A 22,275-nucleotide genomic window follows, 5' to 3' on the forward strand; every position below is an offset into this window, starting at 1 on the left:
GCAATTCATGAATAAAAAAAGCATTAATATTTTGTTGTAAGATTTAAATAAGCATTGAGTTTCAATTTTGATATGTGCCTCCTTATCATGTTCTGTCAGAGGTCGACTTTAACAGCTCAAGAACATTTATTGTTTTAAAACATTGTCCGTATAAATCCAGACTATGTAGTCCAAATGTAGAGAAGAGGTAAGCACAACTAAAATACAAAACACAGGACTGAAATCTACTTTAATTTCGTTTTGGACCTGATTACACTGAATTATCAATGCAGTAAACAGAGGAGTAAACAAAGTCTAGATTTTATATTATAATGGCTACTTAAGTCATTATAATGCTGCACTGAAGCCAAAAAAAAGAAGTACTATCGCTTTCATTAAAGAGCATTTTATTTTCTTTACAAATTTGTAGTGAATGACCATCCCATGAAAGTAAACCTCAGTCCACGTGGAAGCTGCAGCAGCGATTCCAAAGTTTTCTGTCAAAAAATCTAATCTGCAGATAGAAGAGTTGTATTCTCTGCTGTCCTTTTTCTGTCTCTGACACAGGAAGACAGCGCCCTTATTCTATATCCGCCACCAGAGCTTTCATTGGCTGACATGTCCCATGTGTGACAAGAAATCTGGTTTATTAAAGTCCCCAACTCTCTTGTGAATAGATCCAATTCACCGGTGTGAAGACTGTCCTTATCACGTAACGAAAGTGAAATGTCCATGTGTGACTTGTTAGCTAGCATGTGAGAGAGCGATACTCTCACAGATTCAGACGGGGGCCTGTTGGCTTCACACCATCCCAGCCAGGGCTTCTGATTCACTGCCGACCGCGATGGGTTGGCAGAAGCCGATGCAGACGTATCTGAGCACCCAGAGGTAGAAGCAGCTGGAGAGGACGACGGTGACGCCCAGCAGCAGGAGGCTGACGAGGGACTGAGGACTCATGGTGAACAGCATGAGGAGGGAGGTGTCCTCACTGGATTTCTGGGCTACAAGAAGAAAAAGCAGGAGGGAAGAGGTACAGAAAAAAAGAGACTTGACTAAAGGCTGATATGAGGTGAAGCAGAGTGCAGCACCTAAAATAATGCAGGAAACAGCTGCATTTACCTTACAAGCGTCTCTGTGAGGCTTTCCTGCTACTTGAGCTAACAGGCTAACGGGAACAAGGCTCCATTGCAAACACAACCGGCGTCTATATTTAGACGATCAGATCAACTGACGTAGCATTAAGTTTGAGCTAGCAACAAAGTCTCACCGCAGTTCGTGAAAATAGTCACGAAATGCATTATACTGGTTTTGTGTAGAGGGACGGGAATTGTTTTTTTCGTCTTGTTCGGGACGATATTACAATAAAAAAGGAACCTGATGAAGCCACGTAATTAGGGTTAGGGTAAGGAAAACTTTCACGAACAGTTTTTCGTGTTTTTGGTTGTTGTAAAGTGCGTCACTTGCTCTGACTGCTGTTGTTACAAAACCACCTGGTTAGGTTTAGTAAAAACATCATGGTTAAGCTTAGAATAACTACGAGATTGAGACAAAATAGAGTTAAACGCAACAAAAGAAAGTGGTTCATACCGGACACGAACAGAAGTTTCTAGAAGAACTTAATATGTTCTAGTTCTCTTTTGCGTCACTTTGTAGCGCACTTGGTAGCTAGCGCACGTTTGCAGTACACACACGGTTAACGTTGTGAATTCAAACAAAATCACTTGCTTAAGTTAAGACAGCAAAACCACTTAGTTAGGTTTAGCAGAAACATCATGGTTGGGCTTACAATAAGTACGTTAAATAAGTAAAACGTAATCAACGTATCAGAGGTACAGAAAAGACGCCAGAAACATCACAGCCTCACTAACATCACTAACTAATAAATAACTTTGGGACACGAAACAGAAGTCTCACGATCTGCTGCAAAACAGACAGGCAGATCGTGAAATAGTCCCAAAATGTAATGAATTGTTTTCGTGTGAATGGACACGAAAGGGCCATATGTTTTGTGTTGCTTGGAAAGATGATATTACACAAAACAAACATCAGGATAAGGCAACAACACTACTTAGTTAGGTTAAGGAAAGATATCAGGATTGGAACTGCACTGTCAAACACCCGTCTTGTGGTTGAAAGTCCTGTGTTTGTTGGACCAGTCCACCTTCCCTCCTGCCCACCAAATGTGGTCTTTTTCAATATTTTATACGATGTCACATGGTATGACTGTTGGATATTTACGTGGATGCATTTAATTTGTGTGTCCACCACGATAAAAGGCCCTTAAATATATTTCCAGTGGCTTTATTTGCGCTCCAAGCAAAACAAAAAAACCCGACAATTTATGTCCATGTACACGTAACCAATAGATGCATTTTGTGACCATTTCACGACCTCCCTAAACTTTACTCAGAGGTTTTGTTACCTAAATGTCCCTGTGAAGACTAAAGTTTATTTTGACAGACATGTCATCCATGACACGTCCAAATCTTTTTAGCTTTGTGTCATAGTTTGAAACTTAGAGCCGCTGACTGGAGTTAGAATTTGACGAGTTGGGAGTGAGAATGTGTTGTGGTCCGAAAAACACTAGCAGGTCCGGGGATTGGGACTCGATAGCATTATTATTATATTTTTTCCCAAATTTCCCAGAGATATCCAGATAATATCTTTATTGTGAAATCTTTTGGCCAATATAACCTGGAGTGAAATATCTGATATTCAAACTATAATGCCCAGGGATGAAAACCTTTCTCAACAATCATAATCATCAACGTGATGTTAACTGCACTCACCTCTGCTAATTGGCAGAATCAGCAGCAGACTGACGAGGATCTTAACAGCAGCCGCCATCTTAACGGTGGACTGGATTCACTGGGAGGACGGGAAACTGTAAACAAAACAATAATAACCTGCTAGTCAAGAATAAAAAAATAACTGATTATATAAACTTCGCCTGATTCATTTGAATAAACGAGTGAATAATATTGATTTTATATAGTGGCAGAAAACTTGAATTGTGGAAGTTTGTTCCAAATCTTTCAAGAAAATGAAAAAATATGAATCAATAAGATCGAGAACAAATCGTCCCACCCATTGTCTTTTTACTCTAAAGGTTCTCTTCCTTGCCTACATTACCCAGAATGCAGCTCAGTCCATTGTTGCCAAGGCAACATGTGCCTCTTGTTTACATACAACACAGTATTGTCAGAATTGTACAGATGTTCTATTTTAGAACAGGCTGTGATGTCACTGGCTTTGATGTTTGTCATTTGTCTTATGACCACATTCTAACTTCTATATGAACCCCTGGAGACACACACATTCACAACTTGATCCTACTGCAAGGCATTGGTTCATCATCTGAGACACTGAAGATACGTAAGTATTTTAATCAACACGCTTCAAGAGAGAAACACAGAAAAAAACTAAAACAAGACCATGGATCAGAATAATTCCCTGGAACCAGGAGAGATTCCTGAAAACTACTATGAGGTTTATAAGAGCCTAGACACCATATCCGAAGAGCTCAAGTCCCTGCGCCTCCAAATTCACAACAGCCAGCCATTGGTTGATGGCTGGGAAAGTTTGGACAAAAAGCATGAGATATTTGCCAAACACAGGTCAGAGCAAAAAGCTTTAAGGACTAAATGTGAAGCCCTTCAGGGAAAAGTGAAGGTGCTCCTTGACAAGGTCCAAAATCACAGCATGGTTGATACAATGTGCAAAGAGGCCAAAGCATCAAACGAAGCAGCGGGCCGTCAATGGCAGAGTCTGAAACTACAGATACGGGAACTGAAGAAAACGTTGAAGAGCTTTAAAGAAGCAGAAGCAGCGGATGCAGTCTTAAAACAAGAGAACTTGGAGATGGAGAGAGAAGTTCAGTACCTGCAGAATCAAGTCCAAGATATGACCTCTTTAGAGGAAACTTGCACCACACTGAAAGAGGAGACAGAGTTTCTGAACCTGGAATACAAAGCCAAGAGACAAGAACTCCTGCTGCTGAAAAACAGGAACCAGCAGATGAAACAATTTGACATCACAGGTAAGAAAGAGTCAATCAGCCAGAAGAACGACGCTCTGCGACAGAAGATACAGGAGCTGAACACGGAGCTCCAGGACGAAGCGGCTTTGCACAAAGTCATCAGCAGTCAAAATGACGAACTGCAAAACGAACTCCTGCAGCTCGAGGACACACAGCAGCACGTCAAAGCTCTGGTTGAATCATGCAACGTCGTGAAAGCTGACAAAGAGGCGATCGGCCAGAAGAACGACGCTCTGCGACACGAGATCCAGGAGATGAACAAACAGGTCAAGTTTGAAAAAGTTCTGCAGGAAACAATCGACACAATGAAAGCTTCCAAAGAAGACCTGAGTCGTCAAAACGACGCTCTGCAAGAAGAACTCCTGCAGCTCAAGGAAAGACAGCAGCACGTCAGAGCTTTGGAAGAATACTTCAATGTCGCAGAAGCCGAGAAAAAGGCGATCAGCCAGAAGCACGACGCTCTGCAAAATGAACTCCTGCAGCTCGAGGAAGCAGATCAGTACTTAAAAGCTCTGGTTGAATCATGCAACGTCGTGAAAGATGACAAAGAGGTGATCAGCCAGAAGTACGACGCTCTGCATGACAAGGTTCAGGAGATGAACAAACAGGTGAAGTTAGGAAAAGCTCGGCAGGAAGCAAAGGTGGAAATGGAAGCGACCGTGGAAGACCTGAGTCATCAAAATGACGCCCTGCAGCAGGAACTCCAGCGCTCAACAAAGAACACGACGAGGTGAAGATCTGGAGTGACGTGTGCAACCAAACACTGGAACGCATGGACGCTCTGGAGAAAGAAAACCACGGTTTGAAACAGCAAATCCAGGTCGTCAGTGAACAGCTCACCATCAGAACATATTTCAAAAACAATGTCTTTGAACTGGAAGCTGAGGAGAAAGTCCTGGTGGAACAAAACAAAGTCCTGATTAAATCCCACTCTGAGGCCTACAACAACCTTCTCAGAGAAGAAGACTGGAAGTGGAAGTACGACGTTCTGAGGGGAAACAATTTCACCTTGAAGGTACAGAACAACGAGCTGACTGAGAAAATCCACACTTTGAACGACAAGCTCATAGTTCTGGAGACATTTAAGGGAACTTATAAATCAATGAAGGCAGAGAAAAAGTTCTAACCAGCGAGAACAACACTCTGCAAAAAAACTTCAGGTCCTGGAGAACAAGTTCTCCAAGGAACAAACCTACGAGGACAAAAACACCGCGATAAAGTCGGAGACCGAAGCCCTGAGCCAAGACAACGTGGCTCTTCAGCAGAAGGTGGAGGAGCTCAGCAACACTCTGCAGGGTGAGAGAGCTCTGACCGACATCTACGACTCCCTGAGAGCGGAGAAAAAAAGCCATCAAACGAGAGAACGACGTCCTTCGTAGAGAACTCCAGAAGCTGAACAAGAAAGCGGACAAAGAACAGGTTCTGGAGGTGAAGTGTGAGTCGGTGAGGGTGAGGAGAGACTACAACCGCAGACAACAGGTCGTCTTCCTAGAAGAAATAGTCTTCTAAAGGGGTTTACTCCGGATACTCCGGTTTCTCCCATGCACAAAAACAAACTTTCTTAATTTCTTTTCTATTTTCTTTCTTAATTTCTTAATTTCCTTTCTATGGTTCTTCAGGGTTTACTCCGGGTACTCCGGTTTCTCCCATGCACAAAAACAAACTTTCTTAATTTCTTTTCTATCTTTCTTGATTTCCTTTCTATGGTTCTTCAGGGTTTACTCCGGGTACTCCGGTTTCCTCCCAAATAAATAAACATCTTAATTAAAACATATTACTTTGGCAATTCGTGAAAAAAACAAAAACATCATTAATATTTTGTTGTAAGTGTCAGATTTAAATAAGCATTGAGTGTCTATTCACACATGTGTCTCCTTATGTTCTGTCAGAGGTCGCCTTTAACAGCTCAAGAACATTTATTGATTTAGAACATTGTCCTTATAAATCCAGACTATGTAGTCCAAATGTAAAGAAGAGGTAAGCTCAACTAAAATACAAAATGATAAAAAAAACAGTTAAATCTGAGTTATCAATAATAATAATAATAATAATGGATTTTATTTAAATAGCACACTTTAAAATACAATGAAATCTGAAGGTGCTTTACAGGGTAAAACATTCAATCACAATAATCAAATATGAGAGTAAAACGCTTTAATCAAAATTAAAAAAAATAAGATAATTCATATAATCATAATGATCGAGGAATATATATTACAACTGAACAATTACAAACGCAATCTAAACAGCACAAAACCAAGACTTTAGGGCAGACCTGGGCATTGTACGGCCCCCGGGCCACACCCGGCCATTTGGCTGTCACCGACCGGCCCACGGGGCCTCAATGGGAAATTAGGAATAAAACGTATAAAAAGTGTACTTCATGCACAGAATACAGCTGCATTGCCTTATTTTGAAGGTGACTTTACTGTTTTTTTATTTTTTTATTTACGTACGTCAGTACGTTCGTGAACATGAACGTGTGCGAGCAGCAACGTCACTGCGGCGTCTTGGCGAACTGATAACCGCGAACTTAAGTTAGCGGTGAGCCCTCAAAAATGTCAGCCTATTTTAAAAAAAGAAAGATTGATAAAGAGTGTAGAGTTTTCAACAAAACATGGACTTCTAAGTATTTCTTTACTGAAGTCAAAGGTAAAGCCGTGTGCTTAGTTTGTGGAGAACAGGTCGCATACTAAAGGATTACAATTTGAGTCGCCATTACGAGACGAAACCAGAGAAATAAAAACTCTTGACTGATGCAGAGCGGGCTCGGACATCGGAGGATTTGCTAGCTAAGCTGCAAAAGCAACAAGGCCTGTTTACCAAAGTTTGCACATCCAGGGATGGTGCAGCCAAGACCAGCTTTGTGATATCCCACAAAATTGCAAAAAACAGTAAGCCATTCTCTGATGGGGAGTTTATAAAAGAGTGTTTGGTGGACTCTCCTGCACTACGATGCCCCGAGAAAAAACAAGCATTCGCCAATGTGTCCCTCTCCAGGTGCACCGTAACGTAAAAACCTCGGACTTTTGAAGCGGATGCAAGATAAAGTGACTGAAATGAACCCAGAACAGAAATTGGTATTTTTGCATTGTATTATACATCAGAATGTGTTGTGTAAGTCAGTGCTAAAACTTAACCATGTTGTTGATGTTGTAACTAAAGTAGTTAACTTCATCAGGGCGAGAGCATTGAATCACAGACAGTCAGATGGCTCAGCCTGGGCAAAGTGCTTAAAAGAGTTTGAGACCTGAGAGCTGAGATTCAAGGGTTTTGTGAGAAGAAAGGCAAGGACATCCAAGAGCTCCAACAGGTTCTCCGGTTTCCTCCCACAAGAACAAACTTTCTTAATTTCCTTTCTATGGTTCCACAGGGTTTACTCCGGGTACTCCGGTTTCTTCCCAAATAAATAAACATCTTAATTAAAACATCTTACTTTGGCAATTCATGAATAAAAAAAGCATTAATATTTTGTTTTAAGTGTCAGATTTAAATAAGCATTGAGTTTCAATTTTGATATGTGCCTCCTTATCATGTTCTGTCAGAGGTCGACTTTAACAGCTCAAGAACATTTATTGATTTAGAACATTGTCCTTATAAATCCAGACTATGTAGTCCAAATGTAAAGAAGAGGTAAGCACAACTAAAATACAAAACACAGGACTTAAATTTACTTTAATTTCGTTTTGGACCTGATTACACTGAAAACAGTTAAATCTGAATTATCAATGCAGTAAACAGAGGAGTAAACAAAGCCTAGATATTTTATTACAATGGATACTGAAGTCATTATAATGCTGCACTGAAGCCAAAAAAAGAAGACTATTGCTTTCATTAAAGAGCATTTTATTTTCTTTACAAATTTGTAATGAATGACCATCCCATGAAAGTAAACCTCAGTCCACGTGGAAGCTGCAGCAGCGATTCCAAAGTTTTCTGTCAAAAAATCTAATCTGCAGATAGAAGAGTTGTATTCTCTGCTGTCCTTTTTCTGTCTCTGACACAGGAAGACAGCGCCCTTATTCTTTATCCGCCACCAGAGCTTTCATTGGCTGACATGTCCCATGTGTGACAAGAAATCTGGTTTATTAAAGTCCCCAACTCTCTTGTGAATAGATCCAATTCACCGGTGTGAAGACTGTCCTTATCACGTAACGAAAGTGAAATGTCCATGTGTGACTTGTTAGCTAGCATGTGAGAGAGCGATACTCTCACAGATTCAGACGGGGGCCTGTTGGCTTCACACCATCCCAGCCAGGGCTTCTGATTCACTGCCGACCGCGATGGGTTGGCAGAAGCCGATGCAGACGTATCTGAGCACCCAGAGGTAGAAGCAGCTGGAGAGGACGACGGTGACGCCCAGCAGCAGGAGGCTGACGAGGGACTGAGGACTCATGGTGAACAGCATGAGGAGGGAGGTGTCCTCACTGGATTTCTGGGCTACAAGAAGAAAAAGCAGGAGGGAAGAGGTACAGAAAAAAGAGACTTGACTAAAGGCTGATATGAGGTGAAGCAGAGTGCAGCACCTAAAATAATGCAGGAAACAGCTGCATTTACCTTACAAGCGTCTCTGTGAGGCTTTCCTGCTACTTGAGCTAACAGGCTAACGGGAACAAGGCTCCATTGCAAACACAACCGGCGTCTATATTTAGACGATCAGATCAACTGACGTAGCATTAAGTTTGAGCTAGCAACAAAGTCTCACCGCAGTTCGTGAAAATAGTCACGAAATGCATTATACTGGTTTTGTGTAGAGGGACGGGAATTGTTTTTTTCGTGTTGTTCGGGACGATATTACAATAAAAAAGGAACCTGATAAAGCCACGTAATTAGGGTTAGGGTAAGGAAAACTTTCACGAACAGTTTTTCGTGTTTTTGGTTGTTGTAAAGTGCGTCACTTGCTCTGACTGCTGTTGTTACAAAACCACCTGGTTAGGTTTAGTAAAAACATCATGGTTAAGCTTAGAATAACTACGAGATTGAGACAAAATAGAGTTAAACGCAACAAAAGAAAGTGGTTCATACCGGACACGAACAGAAGTTTCTAGAAGAACTTAATATGTTCTAGTTCTCTTTTGCGTCACTTTGTAGCGCACTTGGTAGCTAGCGCACGTTTGCAGTACACACACGGTTAACGTTGTGAATTCAAACAAAATCACTTGCTTAAGTTAAGACAGCAAAACCACTTTTAGCAGAAACATCATGGTTGGGCTTACAATAAGTACGTTAAATAAGTAAAACGTAATCAACGTATCAGAGGTACAGAAAAGACGCCAGAAACATCACTAACATAACTTTGGGACACGAAGCAGAAGTCTCACGATCTGCCGCAAAACAGACAGGCAGATCGTGAAATAGTCCCAAAATGTAATGAATTGTTTTCGTGTGAATGGACACGAAAGGGCCATATGTTTTGTGTTGCTTGGAAAGATGATATTACACAAAACAAACATCAGGATAAGGCAACAACACTACTTAGTTAGGTTAAGGAAAGATATCAGGATTGGAACTGCACTGTCAAACACCCGTCTTGTGGTTGAAAGTTCTGTGTTTGTTGGACCAGTCCACCTTTCCTCCTGCCCACCAAATGTGGTCTTTTTCCATATTTTATACGATGTCACATGGTATGACTGTTGGATATTTACGTGGATGCATTTAATTTGTGTGTCCACCATGATAAAAGGCTCTTAAATATATTTCCATTGGCTTTATTTGCGCTCCAAGCAAAACAAAACAAAAAACGACAATTTATGTCCATGTACACGTAACCAATAGATGCATTTTGTGACCATTTCACGACCTCCCTAAACTTTACTCAGAGGTTTTGTTACCTAAATGTCCCTGTGAAGACTAAAGTTTATTTTGACAGACATGTCATCCATGACACGTCCAAATCTTTTTAGCTTAGTGTCATAGTTTGAAACTTAGAGCCGCTGACTGGAGTTAGAATTTGACGAGTTGGGAGTGAGAATGTGTTGTGGTCCGAAAAACACTAGCAGGTCCGGGGATTGGGACTCGATAGCATTATTATTATATTTTTTCCCAAATTTCCCAGAGATATCCAGATAATATCTTTATTGTGAAATCTTTTGGCCAATATAACCTGGAGTGAAATATCTGATATTCAAACTATAATGCCCAGGGATGAAAACCTTTCTCAACAATCATCTATCATAATCATCAACGTGATGTTAACTGCACTCACCTCTGCTAATTGGCAGAATCAGCAGCAGACTGACGAGGATCTTAACAGCAGCCGCCATCTTAACGGTGGACTGGATTCACTGGGAGGACGGGAAACTGTAAACAAAACAATAATAACCTGCTAGTCAAGAATAAAAAAATAACTGATTATATGAACTTCACCTGATTCATTTGAATAAACGAGTGAATAATATTGATTTTATATAGTGGCAGAAAACTTGAATTGTGGAAGTTTGTTCCAAATCTTTCAAGAAAATGAAAAAATATGAATCAATAAGATCGAGAACAAATCGTCCCACCCATTGTCTTTTTACTCTAAAGCACATGTGTCAAACTCAAGGCCCGCGGGCCACATCCGGCCCGTGAATGAATTATCTTTGGCCCGCATGATAAAATCTATTGACTATTAGAGCTGGCCCGCCGGTATATCGCACGCACCACCAAAATACTACAAATCCCACAATGCACTGTCCGTGTGTCGGCACGTCAATCGCGGGCCTCACAGTCTGTATTACATACCACTTGTGTCAACTTTCAACTGTCCCTCTCCCCAAAAAATGGCTAAACGAAAGGTGGAATTTGAAAAGAGGAGTTTTCAAGACAGGCGGGAGGCACAGTATATGTTCGCGGATGTAAAGGGCAAAGCTGTGTGTCTTCTGTGCGGAGACAGTGTGGCTGTAATGAAAGAATACAACATAAGAAGACACTATGAAACGAAGCACCAAGACAGGTACAAGCATCTGGACACGACACCAAGGCTCCAGAAGGTAGAGGAGTTAAAGAGAAGCCTCACTAAAGCCACATCACAAAGCGAGGCTGCTGTTAAGGACAGGTTTATTGTGGCAGCAGAGGTTGCAAAACCAACCCGGCCCTTTACCGAGGGGGAATTTGTCAAAAACTGCATGATTAAAGTTTGCGACGCCGTGTGCATTTTTAAATGTGAGCCTAAGCCCAAACACCTGCTGACCGTGTGCGTCACCTTGCTGCCAATCTCCAACAACAGCTTGTGGGAAAGGGAAAAGATTTCATCCATACTCCCTGCTGCGGATGAGAGCACCGACACTTCTGATACTGCCCGGCTGTCAATGCTCATCCGTGGAGTGGACTCAAGCCTGTGCGTAACAGAAGAGTTGTTGGGATTACACCCAATGCATGGCAGAACTACGGGGAAAGATCTCTTTGAAGAGGGGTCCAGATGTGTAGATAACATGGGGCTGCCGTGGGATGAACCTGTGGGACTGACAACAGATGGAGCTGCGATGTGCGGTCAGAAGAGTGGATCGGTGGGGAGGATCCGAGAAAAGATGAAGGAGGAAAACGTCACAAGTGAGTTGACAGCTTATCACTGCGTCATACAGCAGGAGTCGTTGTGTGGAACATGTGATGAGCATCATAACATTAGCGGTTAACTTTATCAGAGCCAAAGGTTTAAATCACCGCCAGTTCAAGTCTTTTCTGGAGGAGTTAAGTACAGAATGTGGTGACTTGCCCTGTCACACAGAGGTGCGATGGCTAAGCCAGGGAAAGGTGCTGGAAAGATTGTTCCAGTTGCGTGAGGAGATCTGTGAGTTCATGGAAAGCAAAGTGAAAGGCACAACAGAGCTCCCAAATAAAATGTTTCTGTGTGACATCACAAGCCACCTGAATGCGCTCAACCTGCAGCTTCAGGGGCCGTGTCGTCACTGACATGGACGCTACAGTATATAACCAGTATAGTACAGTATATAACCAGTATAGTACAGTATATAACCAGTATAGTACAGTATATAACCAGTATAGTACAGTATATAACCAGTATAGTACAGTATAGTACAGTATATAACCAGTATAGTACAGTATATAACCAGTATAGTACAGTATATAACCAGTATAGTACAGTATATAACCAGTATAGTACAGTATAGCGCCTGTGGGAGACGCAGATGCTGCAGGAAAACTTGAGCCATTTTCCGCACTGCCAAACAATGAAAGAGCAGGTCGCTGCCTTCCCAACTACACAGTTTGCTGAAAAACTCGCCATACTTGGTGCTGACTTCACACGGCGATTTGCCGATTTTGAAGCCCAAAAAAGCAGGTTTGAACTGCTCAGTAATCCATTTGCAGCTGACGTGGAAAACGCACCATCAAACCTCCAAATTGAGCTGATTGAGCTCCAATGTAGTGACACACTGAAGGCAAAATATGAGTCTGTGTGCGCTGCAGAGTTTCCACGTTTCATCCCGACACAATGCCCCAGCTGCGCTCCCAGGCTGCTCAGACGCTCTCTATGTTTGGCAGCACATACTGAACAACTGTTCTCTTTGATGAAGATAAACAGAAGTTCACACAGGACTCGTGTTACTGATGAGCACCTTCACTCAGTCCTGAGGATTTCCTCAGCTCAGAGCCTGACCCCAGACATTGATGAACTTGTATCCAAGATGAGACACCAAGTGTCTGGCTCAGACCAGTGAGCATCACAGAGCAGCAAACGGTGCTTTGACGCATTTTCAGTTTTTAATGTAGTTTCATTTTTGCATTTTTTTTCTCTTGCTACTACAGGACATTTGATTTTTCTTTGAAGTAAATTATTTTTGGCTGTTGTTTGCCTGTAGAAAATGTTTTCACTTGAAATTACTCTGGAAAAACTGCAGATAGAGCCATAAGCAATTAATGAAACTGATTTTATTACTTTTATTTTTATTTATTTATGTATTATTTATATTTTTTATTTCATTTATTTCATAATTAATGTTGTTTTATAGGCAATACTCTATAGGCCTTGTTAGTTCCAGGTTCAATATGTGCACTAAGGTTCTTTCAATAAGTTTTCAATAAACGTTGAACCCATCTGGCCCTTGACTTGTATCAATTTCTTTATTTCGGCCCACTGTGTATTTGAGTTTGACACCCCTGCTCTAAAGGTTCTCTTCCTTGCCTACATTACCCAGAATGCAGCTCAGTCCATTGTTGCCAAGGCAACATGTGCCTCTTGTTTACATACAACACAGTATTGTCAGAATTGTACAGATGTTCTATTTTAGAACAGGCTGTGATGTCACTGGCTTTGATGTTTGTCATTTGTCTTATGACCACATTCTAACTTCTATATGAACCCCTGGAGACACACACATTCACAACTTGATCCTACTGCAAGGCATTGGTTCATCATCTGAGACACTGAAGATAACACTCAGTTCTGCATTTCTGTCCTAAAAACACGTAAGTATTTTAATCAACACGCTTCAAGAGAGAAACACAGAAAAAAACTAAAACAAGACCATGGATCAGAATAATTCCCTGGAACCAGGAGAGATTCCTGAAAACTACTATGAGGTTTATAAGAGCCTAGACACCATATCCGAAGAGCTCAAGTCCCTGCGCCTCCAAATTCACAACAGCCAGCCATTGGTTGATGGCTGGGAAAGTTTGGACAAAAAGCATGAGATATTTGCCAAACACAGGTCAGAGCAAAAAGCTTTAAGGACTAAATGTGAAGCCCTTCAGGGAAAAGTGAAGGTGCTCCTTGACAAGGTCCAAAATCACAGCATGGTTGATACAATGTGCAAAGAGGCCAAAGCATCAAACGAAGCAGCGGGCCATCAATGGCAGAGTCTGAAACTACAGATACGGGAACTGAAGAAAACGTTGAAGAGCTTTAAAGAAGCAGAAGCAGCGGATGCAGTCTTAAAACAAGAGAACTTGGAGATGGAGAGAGAAGTTCAGTACCTGCAGAATCAAGTCCAAGATATGACCTCTTTAGAGGAAACCTGCACCACACTGAAAGAGGAGACAGAGTTTTGAACCTGGAATACAAAGCCAAGAGACAAGAACTCCTGCTGCTGAAAAACAGGAACCAGCAGATGAAACAATTTGACATCACAGGTAAGAAAGAGTCAATCAGCCAGAAGAACGACGCTCTGCGACAGAAGATACAGGAGTTGAACACGGAGCTCCAGGACGAAGCGGCTTTGCACAAAGTCATCAGCAGTCAAAATGACGAACTGCAAAACGAACTCCTGCAGCTCGAGGACACACAGCAGCACGTCAAAGCTCTGGTTGAATCATGCAACGTCGTGAAAGCTGACAAAGAGGCGATCGGCCAGAAGAACGACGCTCTGCGACACGAGATCCAGGAGATGAACAAACAGGTCAAGTTTGAAAAAGTTCTGCAGGAAACAATCGACACAATGAAAGCTTCCAAAGAAGACCTGAGTCGTCAAAACGACGCTCTGCAAGAAGAACTCCTGCAGCTCAAGGAAAGACAGCAGCACGTCAGAGCTTTGGAAGAATACTTCAATGTCGCAGAAGCCGAGAAAAAGGCGATCAGCCAGAAGCACGACGCTCTGCAAAACGAACTCCTGCAGCTCGAGGAAGCAGATCAGTACTTAAAAGCTCTGGTTGAATCATGCAACGTCGTGAAAGATGACAAAGAGGTGATCAGCCAGAAGTACGACGCTCTGCATGACAAGGTTCAGGAGATGAACAAACAGGTGAAGTTAGGAAAAGCTCTGCAGGAATCAAAGGTGGAAATGGAAGCGACCGTGGAAGACCTGAGTCATCAAAATGACGCCCTGCAGCAGGAACTCCAGCGTCTCAACAAAGAACACGACGAGGTGAAGATCTGGAGTGACGTGTGCAACCAAACACTGGAACGCATGGACGCTCTGGAGAAAGAAAACCACGGTTTGAAACAGCAAATCCAGGTCGTCAGTGAACAGCTCACCATCAGAACATATTTCAAAAACAATGTCTTTGAACTGGAAGCTGAGGAGAAAGTCCTGGTGGAACAAAACAAAGTCCTGATTAAATCCCACTCTGAGGCCTACAACAACCTTCTCAGAGAAGAAGACTGGAAGTGGAAGTACGACGTTCTGAGGGGAAACAATTTCACCTTGAAGGTACAGAACAACGAGCTGACTGAGAAAATCCACACTTTGAACGACAAGCTCATAGTTCTGGAGACATTTAAGGGAACTTATAAATCAATGAAGGCAGAGAAAAAGTTCTAACCAGCGAGAACAACACTCTGCAAAAAAACTTCAGGTCCTGGAGAACAAGTTCTCCAAGGAACAAACCTACGAGGACAAAAACACCGCGATAAAGTCGGAGACCGAAGCCCTGAGCCAAGACAACGTGGCTCTTCAGCAGAAGGTGGAGGAGCTCAGCAACACTCTGCAGGGTGAGAGAGCTCTGACCGACATCTACGACTCCCTGAGAGCGGAGAAAAAGCCATCAAACGAGAGAACGACGTCCTTCGTAGAGAACTCCAGAAGCTGAACAAGAAAGCGGACAAAGAACAGGTTCTGGAGGTGAAGTGTGAGGCGGTGAGGGTGAGGAGAGACTACAACCGCAGACAACAGGTCGTCTTCCTAGAAGAAATAGTCTTCTAAAGGGGTTTACTCCGGATACTCCGGTTTCTCCCATGCACAAAAACAAACTTTCTTAATTTCTTTTCTCTTTTCTTTCTTAATTTCTTAATTTCCTTTCTATGGTTCTTCAGGGTTTACTCCGGGTACTCCGGTTTCTCCCATGCACAAAAACAAACTTTCTTAATTTCTTTTCTATCTTTCTTGATTTCCTTTCTATGGTTCTTCAGGGTTTACTCCGGGTACTCCGGTTTCCTCCCAAATAAATAAACATCTTAATTAAAACATATTACTTTGGCAATTCGTGAAAAAAACAAAAACATCATTAATATTTTGTTGTAAGTGTCAGATTTAAATAAGCATTGAGTGTCTATTCACACATGTGTCTCCTTATGTTCTGTCAGAGGTCGCCTTTAACAGCTCAAGAACATTTATTGATTTAGAACATTGTCCTTATAAATCCAGACTATGTAGTCCAAATGTAAAGAAGAGGTAAGCTCAACTAAAATACAAAACAGGACTGAAATCTACTTTAATTTCGTTTTGGACCTGATTACACTGAAAACAGTAAAATCTGAGTTATCAACGTAGTAAACAGAGGAGTAAACAAAACCTAGATTTTATATTATAATTACTATAATGTTTACTTTTCATCTACAAACCAAATACTTCACAAAAAGATTCGGTTTGTTACTGAACTGAAAATAAACTTATGAGGATATGAAGCAACAAAAAAGCATGAAAAATGAAATATTTTTGTGAAAGATAAAGGTTTTTTCTTCTTTTGTCTCAACTCACAGAACAAACGAGGGGTCCTTCCTTTTTTCTGCCGTCAGTCCTTTAATATGCAACAGGTTTCTTGACAAAAAATACAACACCCATAATCCATTTGTCTTCTCAAGAGAGGACTGAAGCAAAAGCAAATACATTCAGTGGGGAGGTTTTTTTTTTGAAGCGTCTGCACAGGTTGACCACCGTCTTCCTCTCTGGTGCACTGGGGGAAAAAAAAACAGTAAGGGATGAGAGAGACGGAGGAGAAGAGAGGACTCAACATCTAAAATTAGAAGCCATCGAGGCAAAAACAATGGTTTCTAACAGGTTTCACTCCGACACCATCAGGTGAGAAAGAGGGAGAGAGAGAGAGGGGGGGATGTGAACAGAGACTCCATAACATGAAAAATTTAAAGTGAACACACACTACAAACACCATTTCCAGCTGAGTGTAACTGTAAATATTCCACTTGTGGCGCCCTCTAGTGGTTCAAACGGCTCGCAGACGCAGCAGAGTGACTTTCAATAGACTGCAGATAATCTCCTCATCCTCCCTTTGTTTCAGGATTTTAAGAGGTATCATTCTATTTGTTGGAAATTGAAAATGAAGAAAGGCTTAATGTAAAAATAATGTTTTGCACTTCATTATATGATAAGTTTACACCCCAGTAGGGTCGTCTTTTCGGTGTTGACTTTAAGCTCCATACTGGGGGACGTGTGGATGATTTCAGCATCTGTGTATTAATCACTCATCATGTGATTTCACTGGTGGGACTTGCAAAATTTTACCAGCTCATTCAAAGTGACCCTTCATGCAATAAGACCCCATGAAGAATCCGTCAAGACAATAACAAATCAATCAAATCAAGAACAAATCTTATTTAATTGTATTTATTTCGGTTTTGTTAAAAGACAAATGATTTCCTGTGTAGATTTTGCAATGCTCTCTGAAAATACTTTCAAAAAGAACGGTGCTATTAACTAGAACGACGCTCTGGGACACAAGATACAGGAGTTGAACACGGAGCTCCAGGACGAAGCAGCTTTGCACAAAGTCATCAGCAGTCAAAATGACGAACTGCAAAACGAACTCCTGCAGCTCAGAGACACACAGCAGCACGTCAAAGTTCCTAAAAAAGGTTCCGCAGGGTTTACCCCGGGTTCCTCCCAAATAAATAAACATCTTAATTAAAAAATCTTACTTTGGCAATTCATAAATTTAAAAAAAATCATTAATATTTTGTTGTTAGCGTCAGATTTAAATAATTGAGTTTCTATTTTGATATGTGTCTCATCATCATCTTCTGTCAGAGGTCGTCAGCTCAAGAACATTTATATATTTTAGAAAATTGTCCTTATAAATGCAGACTTTGTAGTCCAAATGTAAAGAAAATGTTAGCACAACTAAATTTAAAACACAGGACTGAAATCTAGTTTGATTTCGTTTTGGACCTGATTACACTGAAAACAGTTCAATCTAAGTTATCAATTCAGACCATGTTAAACTGTATTGTTTGCACACTTACACTAAACAAACTTATTTTAATTTATCTCATATAAATATCAATAAATGAAGTAGCAGTTTGAGCACTGTGCCAGAAAGAGACATACAATATATCATCTTATAAACTGTTGTGCATAGAACTGCATTTTCTTTTGCTTTTTAAATATACAAATATACTTTTTTTTCTTGCTTTCAAAGCCCCCCAAAAAAGGTATACTTTGTATCACAAAAGCATCAAAGCCTCCCCCAAAAATACCTTCTAAATATTCCAAGAAAACATTGAAGTGCATTTTATGAATAAACAATATTATGAATTTTAGTATTTAAAAGATTAAAAAGTATTTTTTGAATCTTATTCACGGGTGAAGGAATTGACTTCATTACAAAATAAGATATTCCATCAGTCTCAAACCTTAAAAATATTCATGTTTTGTAAACAAAATATACAAATATCTTTATATAAACCTTCTGTTTTCTTTAAAATCCATAAAACATTTAAATATTACTCTTTTTTTTCAAAAGAATACATCATTTTGCAACAGTAACTCATTTTTGAATCCATTTCTGTTACAAAAATACAATAATCATATTATTTTGTTAAATTGTTTCTCTGTAGAAATGCATTTGCGAGGATAAAAGAGTTGCAGGGAACAGGATGCATCTTTAAGTTACAACATATGAAAAATTCATCAAATCTCCTTCCAGTCTCTTGGTTCAGACCCGTCTGTCCTTCAGTCGTTGTCCCTGTCTCTGGATTTCATGGAGGAGCATCCTGAACACCCACTGAGTCCCTTCTCCTTCGTGTTGTAGTCGAAGCGAGGCAGAACCAGAACGCCGCCCTCCTGTTCCGTTTTGGCACCGGTCGACGTGGCGTCCCGCAGGGCTCTCTCATCCTCCGCGGTCATGATGCTCGTCACCAAGCACGTGATGGCGGCATCGATGTTGGTGTTGTCCTGGAGAGAGAGAGAGGACGGAGGTGAAGGGTTAGAGAAGGGTGATGAGCAAGCAAGCTGAATTTAATAATGCGCTTTTCATAAAGATTTCTGTAAATACAAAAAAAGCTCGGACAACGGCTTAAAATGTTGGGGTTCGAAACCAAAAAAGAAACGTCTCAGCCAACATCAGTACTTTCAAAAGCTCTGTTTTCCTCGTCCACAATAAAATGTACACCCAGATGTTTTCAAATTCATCCACGCTGGAGACTGTTTTAGAAAAGCTCTGTTTTCTTGTTAAAAAAAATGCTTCAACTAATGGTGCAAAAAAAAAGAGAAAGTTACGCTGTTTTCAACAATATGCAGCTCAGTGTGGACACGTTTGAACTTGTCTTCATCAAAACCCCCAAAAAAGACATTATTAGAAACCATAGAAAGCTTCTATCTTGATCTTTCAAATGCAAATAAATGAATAAAATCTAATAAACACAATTTAACAGATCCACCACAATAAGTTTCCTTGTCCCAAAATCCTTTTTAACTTTTCCTAAAGGCTTTCGGTTCTAAATAACTACACAGTTCAGTGTTTTCTAACGTTAGCTGCATCAGATCAATGCACGTTGGTGGCAAGAAAATGCAACAAAATGGTGCACAGAATCCAAGAAATATGAGCAAAAGACCTTAAAAATGTTTGTTTCTCCGAGGGTTACCGGGCAAGTTTTGTCTTTAATTCTGAAGTGTGAATGCGCTACGTCTTGTGTGTATAAAACAGAACTTTTCCATGTGTGTTGTTTACATAAAACTGTTGACCAGTGCATCTTGAAAAGCAGAGAAACGTGTGTTGACAAAAAGTTGACATTAAATAAAGGAGAGCAAGAAAAACTGTGGTAAATGTAGAAAGAAAAGAAGTGTGAGACAGACGGCTGATAAGCAAAACACTGATAAAAAAAAAAAGAAATTACCCACCCTGCAAAGACAAGAGTGAGAAAGAAACAGATCCCTGGTTAGTTTGCAGGATGAACAAACACACAGAAGGACAATCTCCTCTTACCTTTGCGGAGGTTTCGTACCAGCCGACGAACCCGTACTGTCGGGAGAAGTTCTCCAGTTTGGGCAGCTTTGGGCACAAGCCGTGACTCCGCTGGTCGCACTTGTTGGCCAATAGAACGGCTGGAACCGGCGTCCCGTTGCTCAGGGCAACCTGATGGAAGCAGACGGCCGACCATCAGTCACATACTCGCATACTTTAACCAGAGGTGGAATGTAACTAAGTACTTTTCGTACCTCTAAATGTATGCTACTTTCTACTTCTACTGGTTTTTCCTTCATAACTTTAGTTTGCAGAACATTAATACAAAATACTCAAAATCAACTAATAAATTACATTGAATGATAATAGATTCTTTTTACCCAGCATTTTATAAAGTAAATAAAACAAGCTCCACTTTTGCCAGCTGCAACATTAAAAAGATGAACACATTAATGCATCAATAATCATAATTCAGTGATATATAATATTTTGAAATGGTCCATTCTGTATAAGACTACTTTTACTTTTATTACACTAAGTATACTAGCTAATACATTTGTACTTTTACTTATGCGAGAGTTTGAATGCGGGACTTTTTCTTTTTAAATGAGTATTTATATCTGTGGTATTGCTACTTTTACTATACAAACTATATAGAAACAGACGATCTTCTCTCTGATGGTCTCGTTTACTTGTAAAGGTCATATAGAGGATCAGGATGAAACTGAGACTGTTAAAAGTTCATCACAGTAACTTCAAATAAGAATTTAAAAGCAGCTCTTTTACTTGTAAGAGAGTATTTTTTTATTTACTGTGGTATTGCTACTTTTACCTAAGTAAAAGTACTTTACTTTTAAACTAAACTTAATAAATTGAACTGTAAAAAAACACGGAGGAGCCTTGTTTACACTTTGTCGGTCATTTGAGGGCAACTTCCTGGTTATTATTATTGACTTCACGAGTTGTATTCGTATTAGTTTGTTGCACTTATTGTATTCGTATTAGTTTGTTTCTGTACTTTTGCTCTGGTTTATGCTTTTAGACGCTTAAGAAAGGAGATGCACTCATGACTTCTGGTGACTAGTAGTTCTCTTGAATACCTATGTTGAATACACTTCCTGTAAGTCGCTTTGGATAAAAGCGTCTGCTAAATGACTGTAATGCAATGTAATGTAATGAGTTGATGAAGTGTCCTTGAATGCACCATTTGTATTGGTATTTTTATTTCAATTAAGATCTAATTTCTTTGTTCCTGTTTATCACGAGACATTTATTTACTTAGTGAATGTTTTCTGTTTGCATTTTTAATAGCCGCTGCACGGAAAGTCACGTAAGCTAAAGTGTAGTCGATTATACACCTTCATGTCATTAAAAAATGCAGAAAAACTGGTGAAAATACTGTGTTCATGCTCGCTCTTACTGTCAAGGTTATTAAAATACTTCCTGGTTAATGTGGCAAGTCATGACTGAAGCAGAAGTGCTGATTATAAGAACAAATTTAACATTTCACAGAAAAAAAAAAAAGTGTGTTTCATAACTTAAACACCTCTGAGTTTGTCTATTTAATGGTATGGGTTTTTTTTAATGACGTTTCATACCCGTTCAATCCTCTTTTTTCATATTATTCACCTTGGAGTCCAGGTCTCCTTTCCACTTGAGGACGGCCTGAAACGTGGACAGTCGGGTCATGTCGAAGACGACGAGGGCCCCTACCGCCTCTCTGTAGTAAACACGGGTCATGTTGCCGTAGCGTTCCTGCCCTTTTAGAGAAGAAGAAGAAGAAGAAGAAGATGAAGATGATAAGAAGAAGAAGAAGGAAGACAGGTTGTTGTTATTTTTGTGGGGGGCTTTGTTCACCATTTAGAAGATTCAAACATCCACGTCTTTATTTGTCCCATAGCCCATCTTACACGTCATAAAACTCAATAATAAGACATATTCTTAGCTCTAAGCTAAACTTAATTACAGACCAATTTAAAAGAGAGACAATAGAGTCTTCTTCTAACTTCTAAGTGAGCTGATTAAGAGTTTGAAATCAAACTGAAAGGAACATTGTTGTAATTCTTTAAGAAACAACTCTTGATCTTTTATCTGAAGACCTTTGCAGCATTGAAACTGAGGATTTAGGGCGGTAACTGTGGCGGTAACATTTTATAAGCTGTAACAAGCCCTTAACTATCCATTTTGATTATAAAATAGATGCCTGGTACTTTTCTATCAATTGATTTAAAATAAAAATGTGTTGAAGCACGTGTGTGTGTGCGTGAAGAAGAATGCACCTTCTGTTTGCATTCATGTACGTGTGTGTGTGTGTGACCGTGTGTTTGAATGAATAAGTCTCTATACAGCACGCTAACTTCCTCCACATGATCCTAATATAGTCGTGAATCAGCAAGTGAGCAGCTGATAAACACACACACACACACACACACACACACACAGCTTACGAACTATGCAGCAAGACTACC

At 40.4% G+C, this 22,275-nt stretch overlaps 1 protein-coding gene and 1 pseudogene across 1 annotated transcript in view; one reads left to right on the plus strand and one right to left on the minus strand.

The window, feature by feature from the left end:
* The first annotated feature begins 10,779 nt into the window (after window positions 1-10,779).
* On the plus strand, window positions 10,780-12,675 carry LOC129093841 (general transcription factor II-I repeat domain-containing protein 2A-like; annotated as a pseudogene).
* Window positions 12,676-18,563: 5,888 nt separating this feature from the next.
* zgc:162171 (uncharacterized protein LOC565931 homolog) overlaps window positions 18,564-22,275 on the minus strand; it is a 7,068-nt gene continuing 3,356 nt past the window's right edge. Inside the window, exons 2-4 of the mRNA XM_054601646.1 lie at window positions 21,437-21,567; window positions 19,829-19,978; window positions 18,564-18,798 (exon numbers count right to left, since the gene is read on the minus strand). Coding sequence (XP_054457621.1) covers window positions 18,577-18,798; window positions 19,829-19,978; window positions 21,437-21,567 — 503 coding nt within the window. The 3' untranslated portion in view covers window positions 18,564-18,576. The remainder of the gene's footprint in view (window positions 18,799-19,828; window positions 19,979-21,436; window positions 21,568-22,275) is intronic.

Source organism: Anoplopoma fimbria, chromosome 7 (genome assembly GCF_027596085.1).
Source record: "Anoplopoma fimbria isolate UVic2021 breed Golden Eagle Sablefish chromosome 7, Afim_UVic_2022, whole genome shotgun sequence".
NCBI lineage: Eukaryota > Metazoa > Chordata > Actinopteri > Perciformes > Anoplopomatidae > Anoplopoma > Anoplopoma fimbria.